At 39.1% G+C, this 23,528-nt stretch overlaps 1 protein-coding gene across 1 annotated transcript in view; it reads right to left on the reverse strand.

The window, feature by feature from the left end:
• The window catches only part of PPP1R9A (protein phosphatase 1 regulatory subunit 9A), a 2,260,036-nt gene that overhangs the window by 115,060 nt on the left and 2,121,448 nt on the right, over positions 1-23,528 (reverse strand). The window contains exon 17 of the mRNA XM_044065941.1: positions 19,807-19,926. Within this exon, the coding sequence (XP_043921876.1) occupies positions 19,807-19,926 (120 nt within the window). The remainder of the gene's footprint in view (positions 1-19,806; positions 19,927-23,528) is intronic.

Raw genomic sequence — 23,528 nt, forward strand, 5'->3', positions numbered from 1 at the left:
AAGCCACCATTAGACTGGTTATGTAAAATACTGAAACAGCATGAACGCATGCAATACCTCACAGTTGTATGAAAGAATTGGTCGCTGTGTTCATTTATAGTCTGGCATGTTTATTATTTCCAAAACATACAATTTTTCATCTCTTTCCAAAATTTCAGTTTCTGACATTTCATAAGGATTTATCTCAAGTAGCATTACTATAAACTGTTAAAAAAAAAGATAAAGAAAGCTTAGCATCACCTGATCATGTATAGGCTTGTAGAGCGTTGCTGTTTGTGATACTGTATTCACAACAGCACTATAATTCTAAATGAGTCTTAAACACTTCTGTAGCACTGGTTTGCAATTGAAGATTTCATGGCCTCATGTGAGATAATGGTAAACTGGGTTTATAAATGGCCTGACACTGCTAAAGAGCTGGTTAGGGAAAGAAATGTCAAGTGCCAGCAGACACCCATCTTTCCTGGTGGGAGCACAGCATTAGATAACTTCCAAAAAGTGACCACTGGTATGGCCATACTGATGGTAAAAACATATAAGTGGAGAAGAACAGTTTTACAGATACTTTAAACAGCAGATCCTTGAGGACAGATCACCAAGTAGTAGCATATTTTTAGACAGGAGCAAATGCAAGTCTTCAGCTTGCTTAGGTTCTGTGGTAGGTGGCAAGATACTCCATCCCTGCCTCATACAGACTTTGTTTGTATATGTTCTTTCTATATCAAGCCAGAACTCATTGCAGGGATATGCACCTGCAGTAAGCAAATAGCTGGAATAGCTGGGATAATATATTGTCAAAACCTTTACACATTCTAACACAAAACCATAAAACGGTGTGTGTGTGTGTGTGTGTGTGTGTGTGTGTGTGTGTGTGTGTGTGTGTGTGTGTGTGTGTGTGTGTGTGTGTATGACTGCAGTGCAGTTGACTGACACTTGTTTATGAGATAAAACTAAACTGCAGCATGGTCTGAATAACAGGACATTTGCTCAAAGGAATGTTTGTGTGACATCTGGATGGTTGACAAAGGTAAGTGCTAGAGTTGGGAGTTGTATGTGAGTGTATGTAACTAGCTTTTTTACATCAATATGCACATTTGGGTTAAGAGCAGGATTAGTACCTATTACTAAGGTGGAGCAGGGGGAACAAAGTCCCTCCCTTACCCACCTTAGTAATGCATGCTAACTCTAACCCTGCCCCTAACCCTAACAATATAACATGCCCTATAAAGGCAGTATAAATGTCAGATCAGTAATCATAATATAAAACCTCTATAATGAGGTTAACTATAATAGGAATAATATGCATAAATAATACAGACTTCTACTGTACATCAGTAACACACATGGAGGTGCAGTTATGGGAATAAATAAGAACTGTACACAGAACAAGGCTGAACTTACTGTCTGTGATATTCCCCCAAGTCCTGGTTTACTGACTATCAGTATACCAAAAAGGAAATATTCAACAGCTGGCTAGGGCAATAAGAATTAAAGCAAGTGTTTGCAGTCATTAAAATTTGGGATGGATTGGCATATCATAATTTATTATTTGTCAAAAATTTAAATCATCAAGCTTAAAGGGAAATGTCATCTTGACATTTTTTTTCAAAACTGCAATGAAGGTTTTTTTACAGGTAAGGATTACTAGAGACAGGCTAATTCCAGATACAACAGACCTCATAACATAAAAAGTTGTCACTATGCAAATGTGCATAGTCTAAGCAAGAAGAAAGGAGAACTAGAAAATTTAACAGCTGTTATACAGGCTTGGAACTGCTTTGACATTGTTCTAATGGATTTCAAGAAATAGAAGAACTTGTGCTAACAAAAACAAGATAGGGGTGCAGTTTTATTTCTACATGTGTTGTTAACATCATTACTGGAAAAAAAGGAAGATGGTACAGAAATAATAAGTCTCGTTCTACTACAGATTAACACTTGATTAATGCCTAGAATAGTGTTGGCCTACAGAAGTCCTATCTGAACCCAGAGTTCAATGTCTTTTGGCTTTTCCCAGTTAGGGGTCGCCACAGCGGAACTCCGGTCCGCTAATGATTGGCAGTAAATTTTTATGTGCCGAGTTGCCAGCCCTGACGCACAACCTTCAACGAAGGTACGCCCATTCACGCATGTCTCCACACAGAAGACGCACTAGCTGAGAATCGACCAGGACAACGTCTTACTGTGAGGCGACAATGCTACCGCAGCACCACCACCGCAGTTGTCTGAACCCAGAGTAATACTACATATTAATACAGGGTTCATGCTTAGACTATATAGTAGCCCTAATATGAATCCCGAGTAATATACATATTAACACAGGGTTTATGCTTAGAATACTGTTGGCCTATAGTAGCCCTAATCTGAACCTTGAGTAACATTATGCCTTTTGGCCTGTTTAGAATCACTACTAGAAGGAAAATCACTAACAACAGCTGATTTTGATAGCAATGTGTCTCAAAGGTAGATAGCAAAGATTTGTAATACAGGAAGCTAAATCAATGTGGAAAGGTTTAACAGCTGGTGTTCCGCAAAGATTCATACCAGGACCTGTCCTAGTTAACCTCATGTTTACTGACTTCCTTATATCATCTGATTTTTTTAGATGATTAAATATGCAGCTGACTGTGAAATTGTTCTGGTCAGTAAAAAGAATGCAGAAATAATTAAATGATTATCTAATAAAATAACATCACAGGTAACTGAAGCTGGTTTAAGTTTTAATGTGGGCATGAGTAATGTTACTGACAACCTGGAAAATGGAAGGTGTAACAATTATCACTTATGGCTCCTTCCTGAAATGTCGGCACTCAAAATGCTAAGTGCCGATATGCCAGAAAAAAAAAAGACTGAAAACAAAGGAGAAGAGCAAATCTCAAAATTCAGTCTCTTCTTTTAAACTTCTTTATGCAGGGGGCATGTCCCCCTGCACTCTAACATGTGAGGGACAAGCCCCCCCAACATGGAACTTATATATACCAACTCTGAGATCAGCATACCTCAGAGAAAAGGGAATATTCTGAGAAATGCCATTTCGGACTTGGTATATACAAGCTCGTTCTTTCAGCCATTCAGTCTCCATATTTTGGGACCTGCTCTAGTGGATCCGACATTTCAAAAGATTACCAACAATTGCACTTAATAATCTTGAACTACAAATAGTTGATAGTATCAGAGACGTGGGTATACAAGTTGATCAAGGCCTAATATTTAAGAGCCATTTTGCAAATGTGAAGACAAGAGCCCTGAGAGAAATGGCATTAATATTCATGGTTATAGCCACTAGTGAACCAGCTGCATTATGCCCCCTTTATGAGTCTACGGTAACACCAAAACTGGGATGTAACCTTGCTTCTTTAAAGAAAATTTACAAAAAAAGGCAAATTGTGATATAAAATATATTCTTACAGCCTTCAAAAACTGGATTCATTAAGTACAGGGTTCAGAATTCCAAGGAAAAAATAATGCTTAGGTTACGAGTGAATACAAAATGAACAAATGACTTAGATTAACATTAATTAACCAATATCCTGTCAATCATGAGGGGGACAATATACAAAATGCACAGGAACAGGACAACTAAAAGGGGCAGCTCCATATCACAAATATACAATTAATATATTGCAATTCCTGTTTGTTATTACACTAACTTTCCTTTAATTTCTCTATAAACTGGCTAAAATTCCTCTAAATATTAAATCAACATCTTATTACTTGTATCCATTCTAAACCAATGTTTTCACATTATGTCTAATTTGGTATAATTATTTAAACTGTAGATTTTTTTGCATTATTTCTGAAGACTGTAAAATTATTGTTCTTAAAAAATTTTATAATTTTGGAGCTTTTCTCCCCGGACCTCCGCTGAAAATGGGCTCCTACCCAGTGGGACTTTCCTAGTAATCAAATGTCAATAAACAAATAAAATAAATGCAGACAATGTGGCATTACAGGCAGACTCTAAATGAGAACTTCAGCAAAGGACAGGGAAATGGAATGCAAAACTGAAGGTACATAGGATGAAACTGAGCACTGACAAGACAGTTGTAATGGCAGGAAATGGGGGAAATCAGAAGACTGCAACAAGTTGACTATCCCAAATTCTTACGACAAAACCTTATAGTATAAATTACTCCCCTACCTTATTAATAGGGGTTATGACCCAGAAGAAGTATATAGAAGTTACAATAAAATTTACAATAGCAAACAAGAAAGGATATTTGAAAAGGATAAGAGACAGAACAAAATAAAGAAAAGTGCAGGAGAGATTGAGAGTTCTGAAATGTTTTTTGTTACTAAATACACTATCTTTTCCAAAAAGCTTAGTGAATTAGTTAAGGGCTATTGGAAACAAATTAAGAGAAAGGTCCCCTCATTGTCTAAAGTAGAATTGAGAATTTCGTATCAAAGGGGACGAAATCTCAAAGATTTTTTGGTACGTGGTAAATATATAAGACCAGAAGAAAAAATTGAGAATAATGTTATGGCTAGCGGAACTTTTCCGTGTGTAAAATGTTCCATTTGTCAGTATATAATAACAAAAGTATAAAGAATAAGAGGGAGAAGATCCGACACGTTGGGAATATATACCTGCTTAAGTAAGGGAGTCATTCATACGATAAGGTGCCCATGTGATAAATATTATATAGGGGAAACTAAGAGACGTTTAGCAGAAAGAATAAAGGAACATGCAAGGGATGTGAGGAACAATAAGGTTACAAGCCCCATAGCGGTGCATTTTAATAAAATACATAAAGGGGAACTTAATGGAATGCAGGTAACAGTTTTAGAACAAATAAAATGTCAGCAGTATGGGAATGTAGATGTGTTGAAGTTTGCATTGAGAAGAAAGGAATCTATTCTTATAATGAAATATGACACTTTGCAACCCAAAGGGTTGAATAAGGAATGTAATTGGCAAAGTTTTATGTAAAGATGTTTTTACTTTAAATATTAATTCAATAGTATTTTATCAATTTGTATGCAACTGATTAATTGAAATGGAATGTGTCAAGAGAAGGTATAAAATGAATGACTTTTACAAGGAGAAGTTTTTTACTCTGTAAAGGCTGTGGCCGAGGCGCTAAGAGAAATTTTGCTTGTATATTAAAGAGTTTTGGTGGAAAGTAGAGCTGTTATTCACTGGTACTTTTTTTTTTTTGTCATAAGAATTTGGAAATCAGAGGACGTTGAAAATTGAGATAGAAGGGAAAAAAAGGAACAGGTTAATAGCTTCAAGTAAATGGGAAGGGTGTTGAGGAGAAGGGAAGTCTGAATAAGGAGGTGAAAGTTAGAATCAGAGGAGCTGCAGCCAATTGGCACAGAGTCAACTTCTGAGAGACTTGGTTGGCTACAATCACCTGCATTAGAAGCGGAAGTTAAGTACAAACGTGCAGTTTTAAAAGTACTGCATTTCATTTTTTCTGTTACCTAATTGTGTGTTTCACTGAATAGTGTGCTGTGTGTCTCTATGCTATAAGAGGGGGTGGTGGTCTTCTCACTTCTTTGTTATCTGATATTTAACTGCTAGCCTAGAGGGCTTCCTTTAAGTGCTAGCCACAAAGTTTGAGAATTCATTTTATGCTCAACTTCTGAGAGACTTGGTTGGCTACAATCACCTGCATTAGAAGCGGAAGAAGTACAAACTTGCAGTTTTAAAAGTACTGTATTTCATTTTTTTCTGTTACCTAATTGTGTGTTTCACGGAATAGTGTGCTGTGTGTCTCTCTGCAGTTAGTTCCCCACCCACCCTCACTGTTCTTGTTTTGGTGTTAGTGTTGGTGGCTCTGTAATTGCCCATCTCTCCTGTAAGTCTGTATTTGAACACTCCTCCTGAGTCCATCTCATTTGCTCACTTAACTGACTACAGTGAGATCATATTCTGAGTCTAGTGTTCACTCTACTTAATACTCAGAGAAGATTTGAAAAGGCCAACCCACTTAGGTTCTTCCTTCCTCTCTTCTTGCAATTTACTAGCAAAAAAAAATGTGCACTTTATTCATCTGCTTTTACTGTATTTGTGTTTCCTCCTACTTTATTTTGCTTTTGCCTCTTCCTAAAAGTACTCAGTTTTATTTACTCTGCTGCATTTATTACTGCTTGGTAGTAGCCTGATTAAATTGTAACTGTTATTCTAAGTCTTTTGGTTTAAGCACTTAGGCTTCACATCAATTGTTTTACATTAAGAAGGTTTGTGGTCTGCACTGTTGTGGCAGGACAGGTAGCTTACATCCTTCTAAGCTAGGAATTGCTGATTGAAGGCTCAGTGTCTGCTATTCTAAAAGTGTATTAGTTCTGGTTTAAGCACTTGGGCTTAAGGCCAGTTATTCTTCATTAAGAAGGTTTGTGGTCTGCACTCTTGTGGGAGGAGAGGCTGGATTCTGCCCTTCTGAGCTGGGAATTTCTGGTCACAGGCTTACTGTGCCGGCTTATCTGAACAGTTTCTTTCTGAAATTGGTGCACCTTGTTGCTGTAGCATAGAGCAGATTCAGGCCTGCTGAATCTAGCTTTGTTTGTATAACTTGAGCATTGATCCAGGCCATCTTTTTTTGGAGAAGGTTCCCCTGCACCCTAGTAGCAGGAGTGAGCAGTTAGAACTTGTCTGACTTGAAAACTGCTGGAACAGGGCTCAGTTTTGAGCTTTTTTCTGGTTAACTGGGTAACTTGTTTAAATCAGTTTGCTCCTTTTCTATTGTTATATATATATATATATATATATATATATATATACATATTTGCACTTTATTCATCTGCTTTTACTGTATTTGTGTTTCTTCCTATTTTATTACTAGGGGCATTGACTACAACTCTGATCTAAGATATATAACAATAAGTATCCTTTTCTGTGCATTTAAAGTGTTTTATTTTATTGTATCTGCTTTATTTTCTGAAAAATAAAATATATATATACTTGTTTCCCGCCTGTCTAAGCTAGTATAGTCCAGTTTTCAGGTTAGTGCTGAATTCAGGGCTGTGTAACAAATCTCTGTGTTTGCCCATACCTTACTTAGATAGAAGGAAGTTTCTCTGTTCACCTGTGAAAGAGGGGAGCTTTGAGCAGCCTATCTGTCCCTGGAGGAGTGGTTTCAGCCCAAAAATTAGTAGTTTAGTGGCCATTTTGGGCTAATTTCGATCTCTTTCATTTCCCTGCTATAAAAACCACATTTGCCCGGTTTTGCGCCCCGGGCAGCGCCGGTTAGCTAGGTTGTAACTATTCCAAGCTCCACAAAATCTCCTCTTCAATTTTTCCCTTGGAACTAGACAAACTTTCAACTTAAGCACTCAAGCCATTCATTCCTCAGCCCAGCACTTGCTCAAAACTCATAGCAAGCACTAATAAACCCTAGCACTAGACCCCCCCCATACTGTAAAGAAGGACAAGGCTCTCTATTTGACCTTACCAGCCATTCAGTAAAACAATTCACTGTACCTATCCAGGCATATCCAAAGGGCAGTTTGAGGTGTACTCTCCAGTCCAACAGGTGAATCTGGGCATTTTGAGGCAATGTTACAACTGCCTCATGTACACAGACAACCCTCTCCTCCTACCACCAAACACTAATACATGCGAGAGATGCAATTATACAGCCAAACTGGAGGCTAAGCTCTCTCAACCCAAGACTGGATCAGACAGTCAAGAGGAGAAGGGAAATACTTGCATCACACCACCAGTCTCACACAGACCCATTAAACTAGCACTGGCAAAAAACACACATAAATACACAAAAACATACCGGGAGGCTCTAAATAAAAATCTGCAAAAGCAACAGAGATCTCCAAAGCAGATATCTAAGCAACCTCCACCCCACAACACAAACCATGAACACATACTTCACAAAACCAGTGTGCCACGCAATCACAACCCTTAAGGCAAAATAACATACCCAGCATTCTAGTAATTGGTGACTCTATAGCCAGGCACAGTGACATCTCACTCACTAGGCTGAATAAGGAGAAGGTTACTGTTAGCTGCCTGTTGGGTGCCAGGATCTGCCACATAACACAAGCACGCAGGTCACTCCAGAACAAGTACAAATACTACTCTGTCATTGTCCATGTTGGTGTGAATGACCTGAGCTGTACCTCCATGGACTACACGAAAAGAGACACGGAAGAGCTCTCTGATCACGTAGCCCAGGCCGGTATGACCCTGACCCTGAGTAGCATCCTGCCCTCACCAAGAATGATACCACGGTATAAAGAAAAAAATTATCACTTTCAACAATTGGCTAAGTTTCTGGTGCCATTCAAAGGTGATCCAGTGTCTGGATTTCACAAAATACACTGAACCAACCGATATCGCTAACATCCTGACAGACAGGTTCAGTGCAAACTTCACCCCGCTCTCACCCCCAAAAGGGCCCATAATCATACCAGAAGAATGTAGAGCCCCTGAAATCACAGACACTCAGGTTAAAACAGCCCTCTCCAAAGCCAAAAACACAGCATCAATGGTACCGGACTGTGTCCCAGGTTGCATCCTACATGAGCTCAAAGACGAACTAACTCCTCACCTAAACACACTGTTCAAACTCAGCCTCTCCACAGGCTACATACTCATAGAGTGGCGCACAGCAATGGTTATTCCGCTTCACAAAGGTGGAGCCACAACAGACCCCAGGAACTATCGCCCTATAAGCCTGACTAGCTTGGTCTGCAAGGCTATGGAGCGCATCATCATGGAACTCATTAACAGAGACATTGGGAACCTCCAAACACTGGACCCTACCCACTTCGGCTTTGTTAAGGGCAGATCATGCCTTCTAAACCTGGTGGACTTCTTTGAGACGGTTACCAAGGCTATGGACAAGGGGAAGGTGGTACTCACAGCCTACCTAGACCTTGCAAAGGCGTTCAACACCATTCCCCATTCTGGTATTATAGACAAGCTCACCAGCTTGAACATAAACCCCTATGTCACAAGATAGGTTGCCAACTGGCTCACGGACAGAACCCACATGGTGAGAGTTGTGGGAGCTAGGTCCGACTCTAAACCGGTTACCAGTGGCATTCCCCAGGGCTCAGTCCTAGGACCCCTCCTGTTCAGCATATACTTCTCAGAGGTACAGGCAAGCACAGGAGGACTATGGCTGACCAAGTTTGCAGATGACTGCAAACTAGGGGCTATAATTGACTCTCTGGCTGACACAGACATCCTCCAAAAGGGTCTCACTGAGACGGATACCTGGTGTCACCTCAAGCTAAATGCCAAAAAGTGCATAGTCATCCCCTTTGGAAAAAACAAAGTACCCACAAACTACCACATAGGTGGTAGTCCCCTAAATACGGAAAACATAATAAGGGATTTGGGGACCCAAGTAGATAGTAATCTCTCCTTTGATAATCACATTGCCAAAGTGGTTAGAAAACCCTTCTATGTGGTCCACCTAATCACAAAAGAGTTTGCATCCAGATTAAAAGAGGTCATTGTGCCCCTCTACTCATCACTCATCAGACCCATCATGGAGAACAATGTCCCATTTGGGATGTACCTTACAAGACACCTGCAATAGCTAGAAAGACCAAAGAAGTACCTCACCAAGAGGATCAAGGCCTCAAACAGATGCCCTACGCAGCTCAACTGAAGAAACTCCAGCTGTACTCGGTTGCATAAAGCCTACTCAGAGGGGATCTCTGCCTGACATACAAGGCCATGTCCAACCCAGAATTGATGGACATGCTCCACCTAAAGAAAACCTTATCCCCTCGAGTCACATGCTCTAGGGATCTAAACCTCACCACAACAATAAATAGGACGTGCTGGAGGGATAGATTCCTGTCCCAGAGACTTCCCATGCTTTGGAACAAGATTTCAATCTACATTAGGCAGAGCTCCTCACTAACACTCTTCAAGATAAACCTTGACGAGTGGATGGGAAACAGAAAGTTTACCCCGGGGATCACTTCAGTGGCTCTGCTGGACTGAGGCACAGGGAACTAATCTAAGAGGGCGGCGAAAGCCAACACATTCTGGCTACGCTTATAAATGCCTTCGGGTAGATAGCCTAGTACCTACCTATGAACCTAGTTTATGACCCAAGAATGCCAAGAAAGACGAAAGATAAGGTGTACAAAACAGTGGTGCAACCAGTGCTACTTTATGATGTAGAAACCTGGGTAATAAAGGCAGCGCAGTTGAGGAAGTTACAGGTGATGGAGATAAAATGCCTGAGATGGGTAGTAGGATGCACACTATGGGACAGATGAAGAAATGAGGACATAACAGTAGAAGCCAAAGTAGCTGCAATTGCAGAAAAGGTCACAGCAAACCGATTACAGAGGTTTAGGCAAATGTGTAGAAAATCAGAAGACAATCTGGTAAAGAAGATTTGTGAAAGAGAGGTGGCTGGATTGTGTGAGAGAAGACCTGCAACAGTCAGGCATGAGTGTCGAAGAAGGTAGGAGAGTGACAGTGAATAGACAGAGATGGCGACAACTGACACAAAACCCGTAGAAAACGGGGGGGGGGGGAAAGGGGTTGATGGTGATAATGATGATCTATTGTTTGTATTATTCCACCAATACTCAATAAACCACACATGGAAGTAATTATAAATTGGTTTCTGTTGTTGTAATGTTTTTGCCAAATGGCCTGATATGTGGAAGAAAAGGGTCCTGTAAGAGTCCACCTACCCAGTAAATAAGATATGCTTACCAGTACAGGCTTAGACTTTCAGGTCTTAGACTGGTCAACGGTAAAGGTCTCAGAAGATGACATGTTTATACTAAAGCTCAAGGATAGTGTAGTTTGTTTATACAGCTGAGATTATACAACTTTTATTTATCACATACTGTCACAACAGAAGCAGTATTTTAAAGTATTCCCAGACTCGCATGTTCTATGTACCCCATAATATATGAATGAAAGTTTTTGTAGAAAGTATATACTTGATTTTGGAAAGATTTACATCATCTGATGAGGTACTACAGAATAAGGTAATGTGAATTAATATATATTTTCTGAAGTAAAAGAAGTCTAAGTCTCTAATAGGTGTCATTATTTATTAAGTGTAACTCACCACATCTCCAAAAGTCACCAGTTTTAGAAGGGTTTAAGAGGGACAGAGCTAAAATTTGTGTCAAAATCAGGGACAGTTGAGAGGTATGTCTCCCATAAATAGAAACTTGCCCTTCACAGCTTCCATATACAACATCCATTTAACTTCCTGTCTTACCTCATCTCTTCCCTCACCAACTACTTTTAATTACTATTCCTAATACCTTAACCTAACATCTTTAACACCTCTTCCTCCTACCTTTGCTCCTGTAGTCTTCTCTGACAATATTTCTTTTCTTATCCCATCTTTCTTAAGCTCCCCACAAATCATCCTTTCCTCTGCTTCGCACTTATCATTTTAAATAGCCTTACTTTATCTTCAGCCGTATAGTCTTGATTCTCTGCTGCTGTTTAAAAAGTTCTCATACTTCATACTACCGCCAGTACTTTTCCTTCTATTCAACCTCACATGCTATACCACTCCTATTTCTCCTATCAAAATTTCTTCCACTGTTCCTCACTGCAATGTCTATACTGACTACCTCTGTACAATTCGCATAACTTCCAATCTAAATAAGCTTCACCGTCATTTTCAAATAAGGAATACTATATGCCTCCTCCATTCCTCAGAAACAAAAGTATAAAAGTAACACTAACACACCTAAACGTTTACAGTTTTACCTCTTCTCATCTAAAATCTCCATCCATGGTGATATCCACTCCAATCCTGGACCTACAACTTCTGCATCCTCTCCTTCTTCCACCACAAATCCATCCTGAAAACAACTGAAAATCTGCTCATTAAATATCTGTAGCACTGCCAATAAATTAACTGAGTTTCATTCTTGGAGTTCTCTCTACTGCCCAGATATTGTAATTTCCACAGAAACATGGCTGAAGCCACATATAAAAGAATCTGAGAACCTCCCCCTGGTTATAACATTATCCACTGTGAACAGAATAAATAAAAAATCTGTAGATGTTGCCATTCTGTTCTCTATCCAACTTATCATCTCTCTTTCAGTCATTCTTATCCCTAATTTCTCCCCTGCTGAACTCATCATCTCTAATTTTAGAATAAACAGGTACAAAATACCATGCATCATCGCGCTATACCTTCTCCCAGTAAAAATATCCTTATTCTAGAACATATCCTTCACTGGACATATACTTCTATGGCCTTTGAAACAGCTGTTCTCGGTGATGTCAGCATTGACTAGCAAGCCCTTACAACTGACTACCCTTCCGATAGCATTAATCTTTATAGCATTTCTCAGTTATTTAACTTTTCCACTCACCCTAACCCTGCCTCAAACATGGGCTCTGTCCTAGAATGGACCCTAGTCTCTGCTTCTCAACACTATACTTTATCCAGCACTCTCCCGGATTCCCTTAGTGACCATCTTCTATTACTGTTAATAGACTCATTTTACACCATTCTCAGCATTTCCTCTTTGAAGAATGTTGCAGCCTTACAAACTTCATCCCAGAAAAATTAAATAACAGGTTACAATCCATTAACTGGTCCATCCTGTATTCCTTACCATTAGATAAACCAGTCTTAAGATGTAATACTATATTCCTTAATACTCTGAACAGCCTTGCACCCAGTAGAAGAAAAAGGGTAAAATCCAATCATGTCCCTTGGCTATCTCACAAAATAAGGACACTAATGCATAAAAGAGACAATGCTCAGAGAAACAAGCACATTACTACTGACAAACAACAATAATATTTAGACATTCAATTAAACCAAAATATTTGGTCCTCCATAAAGAACATCCTCTATCGAAGTCCTGATATCTCTTCCTCTAAATATGCTTCCAAACTTAATTGCTACTTCACAGATTCTGTAGCTTCACTGATACCTCCCAACCAAACTCTAACAACATAGCCATCTTATTACTAACACAAACTCCTCATTCTCCCTTAAGCAAGTTTCAACCTCTTCAATAATAAAAAAATCTATCAAGTGATTTTTCTGGAGTTTATCAGTTAATTAAGTCTCCACTCTCCCTAACCCTGCTTCAGACACTGGCTCCGTCTTAGACTGGATCCTAGTCTCTGTTGCTCAGCACTATACTTCAACCAGTACCCATTTCTCTTAACCTGTGCATTCATTTAATAATCATCTCATGTGAAACTCTACCCTTCTTCAGCTTCCAAGCTGTCATTTACACACCTAAAAACATTAATACTAAAGTTACTGAGCTCTGTTTACTTTATTAGTTAAAAAAATATTAGATGTCCAGCATTGTTGTAGGATATTTAAGCAATAACCAACGACATTGGTGTGGTATTTTAAGATTTAACCATGGTTGGTGTGGTTCGCCAACTGTGGGTAAATCTTAATATACCACATCATGGAGTCGGTTATTGCTATTATACAATGTTTAAGAAAAAAAATACTTACTTTTCTTAAATAATGTCTTTGTATAATGGTACTGTGGTGTCCTTCCACTTCTGGTACATATCCTATTGCCTTTTTTGATGTACTGCACATGCGTATGGGACTTGAGTTCCCATGTAACGTGTACATGTACACCAGTGCTTTGAAAGGAAAGCAATAGAAAAAAGAAGATCTCCATTGCTCTTTTTTTTTTTTTTTTTTTTTTAAATAAAAAAAAAACGTTTCAGACAGTTTAGGGGTAGGAGAGAGACAGAATGAGGAAATACAAGTTAAATCAGGTACGTGTCTTTAGTTTTGAATAGCGTACCTGATTTTCCTAATATGTTCTTGGTCCTGTCTCTCTGGTATGTCCAGAGTCCAGATTTCTGGCTGACCAGGCCTTTTTCCATCGGTATATGTTCGCATTTACAATAGGCACGCTGATTGGGCTGACCAGTCAGCATGCTGATTTCAAATATTAATGGTCAGTCATTGTACAATTTAAGTTAATCAAATACCAGCAACCTCACCATTTCTTAATATTTTGATACTAAGGTTTCTAAATACCATCTAAGAGACAGCATTTCATTGCTGTTGTACAATACTTTCCAAAATGACTGTAAAACAACATTTTGGAAAGAATTCTTCAACAGCTGCATAGTTTATGAGTAGGAGACTTAAGAGAGAGAGAGAGAGAGAGAGAGAGAGAGAGAGAGAGAGAGAGACACACACACAGAGAAAGAGAGACAGACAGAGACAGAGAGAATGTATGCTGAAAATCTGATGTGAGAATGTTAATAAAATGTAAATTATAAGTGTTAAACAGGTATCTGTTTTAATATTAAAGAATATCAATTTTCACCACTTAGCGAGGATAAACAAAAGAAAACTATGTCCTGGACTATACAGATGAAGACAAGTTAGCTACATTTCATGACATCTTTTTAGTTCCTTGTCACTGCTGGTAGAACTCTAGTTTAATCTGAGTGAAGACATCCTTGGATAAGCTGATCCCAGGCTCAATCAACACCAACCTAACTAAAGGGCTTAGTTTCTCTCCTACGAAGGATCATCAGTGTATGTAGCTATATTGAACTTTGCTGTTAGCAATTTATAATCTTGCCCAGCATTCTACCTCAGTGTGCATGATAGCAGCCTGCCACAGTCCGCTGCCCCCCCCCCCCCCCCCAGGTTTACATGCTACTCCATAACCACTTCCTTGTAAACTTAGATTAATTTAGACAGAGCTGTGAAATTCCTTGTAATTTAGGGTACCACCTTCCTCCTTCACCACTAGGTGGGAGCATACACCCTGGAAAGTTCTGCAAAACACTTTTACGCAGCCCTACAAAGTATACACTGTTCACTTTTCTCTCTGTCCCTCACTTGAGAGTCTGTGGAATTAACTGTCACTTCTCAAGGCTTGATCTGATGAACTTAAGTATTCTTTAACATTTTTTCCCCTAGTCCAATCACTACAAAGATATAATCCACTCCCTGCCTTTACCTGTATTCCAGCTTCTGTTCAATGATTGTTTTCTCTGGGCCATCTCTTCTCTCGGCTCTATATCCCTCTCCCTTCCTCCTCTCCCATCCCTTCCCCCTCTAACTTATCCCCTCCCCCTACGGCTTGTTCCAGCCTTAAAGTTATCATTACGGCTATGCTTCTAGTGGCGCCATTTTAAAATACCAGGACTAAATCATGTCCTCTTGCCTCTGAGTTGGTCCTGTGGCCAGGCTGCTCGTCTTGCTTCCCAGTAGGTTGCACTGTATTAATGTAACACTTTTAATGTGTAACTGCTTCCGTTATTGTCATTTTACACTTGTGTTGGAAGATTGTTTATGTTTCTCTACTTTACTAATGAAGTGTACTTTACAGGTTGATGTTAGACCCAATTGGTTTACCACTGTTGTTGCTTGTACCATTTGCCTTAAATTATCCTTATTTTGGTCTCTAGATGCTTAATATGCTAATAGATGCATAGCGTCTGCTATTATATTGCTTAGAATCATCCTTATCTAATCACTAGACGTTTGAACATACTGGTTAGATTCTGAGCTACTACCATTTTTCCCCCATAATTGTAAATAATTTTAGTCACTAGAAGGGGAATTACTTCTGCATCATTAGCGACTGCTTTAAGGTATCCTTGCATTACATTTAGCCGTCGTATAGTTCACTAGAAACTAAATACAAGGTTAGCCTCTTAGTGACCACCATTATTTAGGTCAGAAGTGTACATATTAAGTTACTAGAAGCTAAACACTGTGGGTTTCTTAGCAACTACTATAATTTAACCTTATACTACCTTTTTGTATTATTTTAATCACTAGAAGCTGTGTATACTGCTAGAGTCCTAGCAACTACCGTTATATAGCTCTGAAGTGTACACACTTAGTCACTAGAAGCTGTATTACTGCTGTAAACTCAGCGACTGCTTTAACTTAGCCTTACACCACATTTTTCAAGTCCTGCTGACCACATTGCCTAGCGACTATAATAGCTGTCCTCAAAGGCAAAGTAGTGCTCTAATTTCAGCTAGCAAAACCGCACTTAAGCACTTAAACTGAATGTAAGGCTGGAGTCTAGGCAACTGTTAATTGTAGCGCTATTCAATCTTACTTAACCTTTTACTACTCTCTTATGTTTAAAGACTGTTTGTTATTAACCATTAGTAGCTGCATGTAACACCTGAATCTGCATATTTCCAGTATTTTTTGACAAAAAGTGTATAAATAGGGCTAATTGATTAATTTAGATTATTCTGAAGAAGTTCACATTGTAGTGGATGAAAGCGCTTAATCGAATGTGTCAATGAAGCTTTGTCTTTTATTTTATTTTATTAAACTGGCAGTATTATTGTTTGCTGGACTTGTGCTTTCTACTAGAGTATCCAGACAATAGCGTTTTGCTGTTGATTGATTATTGGTCGTTTTCAACGCTATTCTTGGATTTATATTTTTTGACAAATGTAAGACTGTATTTGTTTACCATTTAGGTGAAATATGTCTGCTACTGTTCTTTGACAAATGTAAGACTGTATTTGTTTAGCATTTAGTGAAGTGTGTCTGCTAATGATGTATTTTTCGGGCTAACTTGGGGTATTGCTTTTACCTACCATTTTTTTTACTTTTTTCTCCTATTTCTGTGCTGCTCTTGTCTCTCCCCCTTCATACACCTTTCTGTCCTCATTCTTTATATCCTCTTTCCACAGTGCACGCTCGTACTACCTCTCCCACTCTAAACTCTCCTTTTTCCTGCCTATCCTCCTTCCAACCCCCCCAACCCCCCCCCCCTATTTCCCCTTAATTACAATTTATTTATTTTTTTATCTTCTCTCTTTACAGCTTGCTCCCTCGGGTGCTACCTCTACCTGCTTTTTGTACAAGAATTTCCCTCCCATCTGAGTGAAGACATCATTGGAGAAGATGCTCCCACACTCAATCAACACCAGCCTAACTAAAGGGCTTAGTTTCCCTCCTACGAAGGAACTTCAGTGTATGTAGCTATATTAAACGTTGCTCTTGGCAATTTATAATCTTGCCCAGTATTCTCCCTCAGTGTGCATGATAGCAGCCTGGCATTATCATTGATGATAAACTAACATTTAACACCCACATCCTCTCTGCTATCAAAAAAAACAAGACAAAACAAAAGTTAGGTCTGCTTTACAGACACAACCACTTCCTTAGCCCCTCTACCCTTCAAACCCTAGCATCCACTTTCTTGCTCCCCTCCCTAATGTATGGTGCTCCTCTTTTCTCAAACCTCCACATCAGCTTACGAACCAAACTGGAATCTTGCTACCACAAAATCTGCAAATTTGCAAATTTGCAACCAATTCCAAAAACTCATCCCACCACTGCTACTCCCTTCTCTCCCTTAACTGGCTTGAACTCCTCAACTACCTACAACTCACCATTGTCCACAAGCTTATCTTTAATCCAGCTAACTGCCCATCTCTCTCCACTGCCTTTAAGCCCTACATACCCACACGCCAACTCAGATCCACAAATCTAAATCTCCTTATGTTCCACAAACCCTCTTGTCCTCCTGGCCAGCTTCTTCTCTCCTACTCTATAGCTAAAAACTGGAACCCCCACCACCATCTTCGCAACCTTCCTAACCATACCAATTTCAAATCCCAGCTACTGTCTTCATCTATCAGCGAAATGGGAGTGCCCTTGCCATTCTCCCACATAAACTCCTTCCCCCCTCTGTCTACCTAGTGTCATTTTCTTCTTTTATTTAAAACAGATATATCTTAACTCAAAATGCTCAGCTGACTTAAATTGCTTTTAAATATACTCAGTTTTACTTGCATGTAAATATGGACAAGTTTACTGTATTCAGATGTTACATCATTAGATCCTATTCATATGTATTTACACATTTCTGGATTTATCTTAATTTGTTTGTACAAAATTTTGATTTGTTATACTAAGTAATTTGCCGATTTGTCAAATTTCTATAACCTGATTCTATTGGAGCTTTTCTCCCCAGGCCTCCACTGAAAATGGGCTCTTTATGGCCCAGTGGACTTCCCCGGTCATCAAACTTAAATAAATAAATAAATAAGTGTTGGGACTCACATTAACAGTATGCAAACTTCTGAAATGGAGCCTTTTAACAGAATTATATCTTCTAAATCATTCAAATATCATTAGGTTACATCCAGACTGAAGCAATGGCAAGTCTCAAAAAGGCCAGTTTAAGAGGCAGAGTCAGACAGTATGCAAAAATCATACATGCAAAATGTCTACATGTTACATTTCTGCACACATAACATTAAAACAGTTACCTAGAGCAAAAATACAAAAAGCTGAATGGTGAACACATCATGCAATGTATAAAAAAAGGTAATAGTTACATTTTAGGCGTTTTCACCCAAAGGTCTGAGAAGAATGAATGTCAGAGCCAAACAGATGATGAAGCCTGGAATGGCTTACATGTATACATTTGTGAGAAGCTAAAACTCAGAAATACCACAAAACTAGCAACGCACTACTTATAAACGTGTCTAGTGTACAGGAAATGATTCATTTTTGGTCTACCTCCCTTTCTTTCACTACTGGCTTTGGGACTTGCCTGCACCCATTTCCTGTTCCATATGCCTATCTGACATACCAGATATACCATGTAGTAGACAGTATACCAGATATATCTCCCACTGGGTGGTTCTCCTTTCATCAGAAGAAAGCTTATTACTCATAAAGACTCATTTCACTGCACAGAGCTAAGACTAATGGGCAGTCAGTTCTTTGACACTGTAATCAAGAACCTTAGTAACGATGTTTGACTTAAACTCAGTGTGGGGAACACAGCTGTGGCTTCTCCTGTTGTTATATGACGGCAGAGTATAGTCCCTGCTTGTTTCTGAGAGAAGGTGAACTGACCAAGGGTCAGAAACCCAAATGACTTGGTGGTTCTGTCAGCAGATATCTTGTCCACAAGTCACTGGGCCAGCCTGGTGTTTTAACAACTAAAGTATCCTTTAAAGTTAAACAACTACAATGGATGAAAAGCCAGCGCCACTGATAACAAATATAAACAGAGAACAATAAGAAGCCAGTGCTATTGATAACTATAAACACAGAACAATAAGACACTACGTAACAGCTGACCAGTACAGTATTTTGTTTGGATTCATGTTGACTCACTGAAGGCAGTTTTGACAAATGTAAACACATAGAAAAATGTTCACCAAAACTGACTTCAGCGAACACCCTGAGAAAACTACTTTTAAAGGGGGGGGCAAGACACTTGCATCCCCATGTGGGGGTACAGCTCCCACACATCCCCGAACTTGTAAATACCAACTCTGACATTGCACGTCAATGGAGATAAAGGAAAATTCCCCTGTCACTGAGTGTTGTTTTGGAGAACTTAGTCTGATGTATTTACTTTCCCAAAACTACCTGACATGCTCCCTTTCACTTTCCTGTTTTAGAGATGCAACAATCATTCATCAGTCACTTCAAATGCCAAGCACAAATGACACATCTAATGGCAAAATGTTAGCAGTATGTTTCCTCAGCAAAAACACCATTTTGGATGAAATATCTGTCACTGCTCCACAAATTTGCCTTGTACCTTAGTGATCAATATGGGTAGTTGGACGGCAAATAAAAAGATGGCCAAACCATAAAAATATAACAGAAAAATCAGCATACACACAAATGAACAGTACATGGAACAGGAAAATAATATTGCAGTCACAAGTATTTTCTATGTTTTAATGCAGGTATCTATCACCTAAAAGCTATTTCCTTAAATTTCCAGCACATGAACAAGATCAAACATTGCAGCTAAACAACAAGCATGGGAATTCTTGCTTATTTCAATAGCTTACTAGACAGCAGCCATGCACAGAATCAATTATATTAATACAGTTCTCGCAGTTTTTTAATTACTACTTACTTCATCTGAAGACAGCACTAAGGTATGGGACCTCCCCATTGCTTTGGGTTCTGCTACCAAACCACTCAGATCTGCAGAACTAGTGCTACTTGGACTAAAGTCATCATTGAATGCGAAATTCTACAAAAAATAAAAGGAGATAAGATTAGCAAGGAAAGCAAAGTAGCAAAACCAGTGAAACAAAAAGATTGCTGTTTAGGGAATTTTTACAACCACCTTCAAAATTCTGGTGGAAACTATAAAACACATCAAGTAAATGGTGCAGAAACTTTACACATAAACATATTCCTGTCAATGGGACAACTGTGTACCTATAATTTCCTTGTGTTTTCAGCTGAAAGAAATGACTGCTGAATTTTGAGAAATGGAAATGAAAGAAATAAATCCATTAATAATTTGAATACACAAATTGACAAGCACTGGCATTTTCTCCAAATTAATTTCAAAAGGAACCTCTTACAAAGATTGTCCAGTAGTAGACATCACTTATGGGTGCCACACTCCTACCTCATCCATTCCTACAACATCAGCACCTTTTTGGCAATATATAGAAAAGTGGTACTGAATGGTACACAGTTAATGTACAGGACGGTGAAGGGGTGTAACTGAATGGTACGCAGTTAATGTACAGAATGATGGTGAGGGAGTGTAATTGATGGGTACACAGTTAATGCAAAGGATAACAGCAAGGGGGTATGATTGACTGGTTCATGGTTAATGTACAGGATGACAGTGAGGGGGTGTAACTGACTAGTACACAGCTACTCATAGCTGGCTTTAGGCATAGGCCAACCAGGCGGCCGCCTAGGGTGCCGCTCTAACAGCGGTGCTTTTCCAGTATTAATTTGGTGTAGGTAGACCAGGATGGGGGCACCGGGTGGTGTGGTGGTGGGGGGAGCGCCATGGAGCCCTTTTGCCTAAGGCACCAGTTGACCTAAGGCCGCTCCTGCAGCTACTGATCATGATGACAGTGTAGGGGTATAATTGACTGGCACAGAGTTACCATACAAGTTAAACTTGTCCAAATTATGCCTTATGAATGGTAATACTGACAATGGCAGTGAGGAGTTATGACTAGTATACTAGTACTGTAGAGAATGACCAAGGATATGAAGCATGGTCAGTACGCAGGAATGGCAAATAATTAGGGGATAAGACTGACAACCACTTACTACACTGCATGGTGCAGAGGGTGTATGAATGGCACCCATTTATGTCATAGGACATTACTGAGGGAGTAACTGGCATGCAACTATTTCAAGCACAGAAATACCAAAAAGAAAGGCAATGCTACTGTGTTTAACTTTCCTTACACATACTGCCTGTCTGGACCTGTAATTAAGAGATGCCAATTCATGCAAATACTATGATGCTAGCTTTACACTAAAAGCATAATGAATCCTTACAAATTTATGACATCAAAGGAGTAAATATTTTATCCTTACAAATTCTCACACTGCTCATCTATTGATTCTTCTACTTAAGTGGCAAATGTATATGGAAAGTATACATCTCTAGTCACTTGGCCACACGCAAAGACTTCAATATTACTATTACTATTATTAAAGTTGATAAACTATATGCTTTCAGTGACAGATGACACATACTTTAGTTCTTGACTGTTACTGTCAAATATTAGGAACAAGAATCTAATGTCAGATAATTTATCCCATCACCACAACGTATCATGTTTGCAAAGAGCAGTTCATGACATGCATGAAAGCATTTCCTCCAGCCTTAATTGTACACTATTTCTCCCAAATGGGAGACAAGAGATTTTCTGGAAATGGAAATGTTTTGTTTGTCTTTCGGCTTTTCCCGGTTAGGGGTCGCCACAGCGGAACTCCGGTCCGCTAATGATTGGCAGTAGATTTTTACGTGCTGGCTTGCCGGGCCTAACACACAACCTTCAATGAAGGAACACCCATGCACGCAGGTCGCCACACAGAAGACGCTCTAACTGAGAATTGAATGGGCAACGTCTAACTGTGAGATGACAACGCTACCGCAGCACCATCACCGCAGTTGGAAATGGAAATGCAGTTTCAAAAATTTTTCAGTGCTACTCTCATATCATCTTGGAATTTACATATTTACAAATTATTATTTCAAATTTTTAAAACATTTTAAAATCAGAAATGCTTCATTTTAATAGTCCATCATTTTAGCAACTACAGTACTAAAAACAATCACAGAGTGATTACTAATACCTGCATACTCACATCACTGCTAGACATAGACAGAATGCTAACAACTCTGTAGCTAATACTGTTCTGTGAAATTAAACTTATAATACTGTCATCTAAAAACATATTAAATAAGATACCATAATAAACTTAAAAAAATGACAATAATCCAGAAGAATCAATGCAGCAGAATGATATTAGTGCCTTATAAAGCAAATGAATAATTTGTAAAATGGATTGATTGATTCATTGATTGATTGATTATAAGAAGAGAATATTGATGTCAGTCAGACAAATACAATACCGAATGATATGAAAGATGAAATGAACGTGGCCATGTAAAGTAATTCTGTTAAAAAGAAACAACATACATGAAAGTGGTTAGACAACAAGCCTAGATGACAGGAATGTATAAAAATAATTAGTAAACATGCAATGTATGCCACATACACAAGCACTCAGACACAAATATGGTTGATGAATGCATGACTATTTTCAACTCTATTAATACATTTGCTTCTTTCTTTTATAAGCTTGCTTAAACTTAGTTTACATAAAAAAATATATAACAGTCATTGGGGAACTGTTAAAAATGTGTTTATTCTCCTATACAGTGTTTCCCATTTAGGGTGGCCTCGAAAGTGAAGTTCAGAAAGTTACCATGAATCAGAACCATGAGGCAGAACTTTTAGTTATGTACTTACCATAACTTTAGATGTATGGGATCCATCTCGCCTACATTCTCTACAGATGGTCCGACTCGGACGCTATACAATAGAACGCAGTCTCTTATTGGCTGAGTTACCTCGTATCCCAGGATGCACCACTACTGCTTCCCCAGATCTTGTTTGTCCGCACACATGCACACCCACATAGACTGTTGTTATAACATTGCCAGGTGTTTCAAGAGAGGAAAAAGTTGAATTCGGATCGTCCGGTCTCTTCTGGCCTACAAGGCAGGGGGAAGGAGGGTGGGTTATTAGGAATGTAGGCGAGATGGATCCCATACATCTAAAGTTATGGTAAGTACATAACTAAAAGATGTAATGTGATCCTATCTCACCTACATTCTCTACAGATGGGACAGCGTCCCTAGCACCTAATTCCTGGGTGGCTCAATGGAAAACGGTCCGGAGAACCGTGGAACCGAAGGAAGCTCGACCCCTAGATGCCACATCCAATTTGTAGTGAGAAATAAAGGTGTGTAGAGAAGTCCACGTAGCAGCCGCACAGATGTCACTAATAGAGAGCTTGGAATGAAAGGCTGCCGAAGTGGCCATAGCCCTGGTAGAATGAGCTTTCACTGGAACTGTAAGCTCCTTATTTGAGATGCGATAAATATGACTGATACAGTCTCTGATCCACTTGGCAATAGTGACTTTCGTGACGGCTTTGCCCAATTTATTGTCCGAAAAGGAAACAAACAGTTGATCTGATTTTCGTGCTTGGTGTGTCCTATCCAAATAGAAACGTAATTGTCTGTGCACGTCTAAGCTGTGAAAGGTATACTCAGCTCTGTTTGAATACTTAGGGAAA

Source organism: Protopterus annectens, chromosome 3.part0 (assembly GCF_019279795.1).
Source record: "Protopterus annectens isolate FY-2018-M chromosome 3.part0, PAN1.0, whole genome shotgun sequence".
In the NCBI taxonomy this organism is placed as follows: domain Eukaryota; kingdom Metazoa; phylum Chordata; order Ceratodontiformes; family Protopteridae; genus Protopterus; species Protopterus annectens.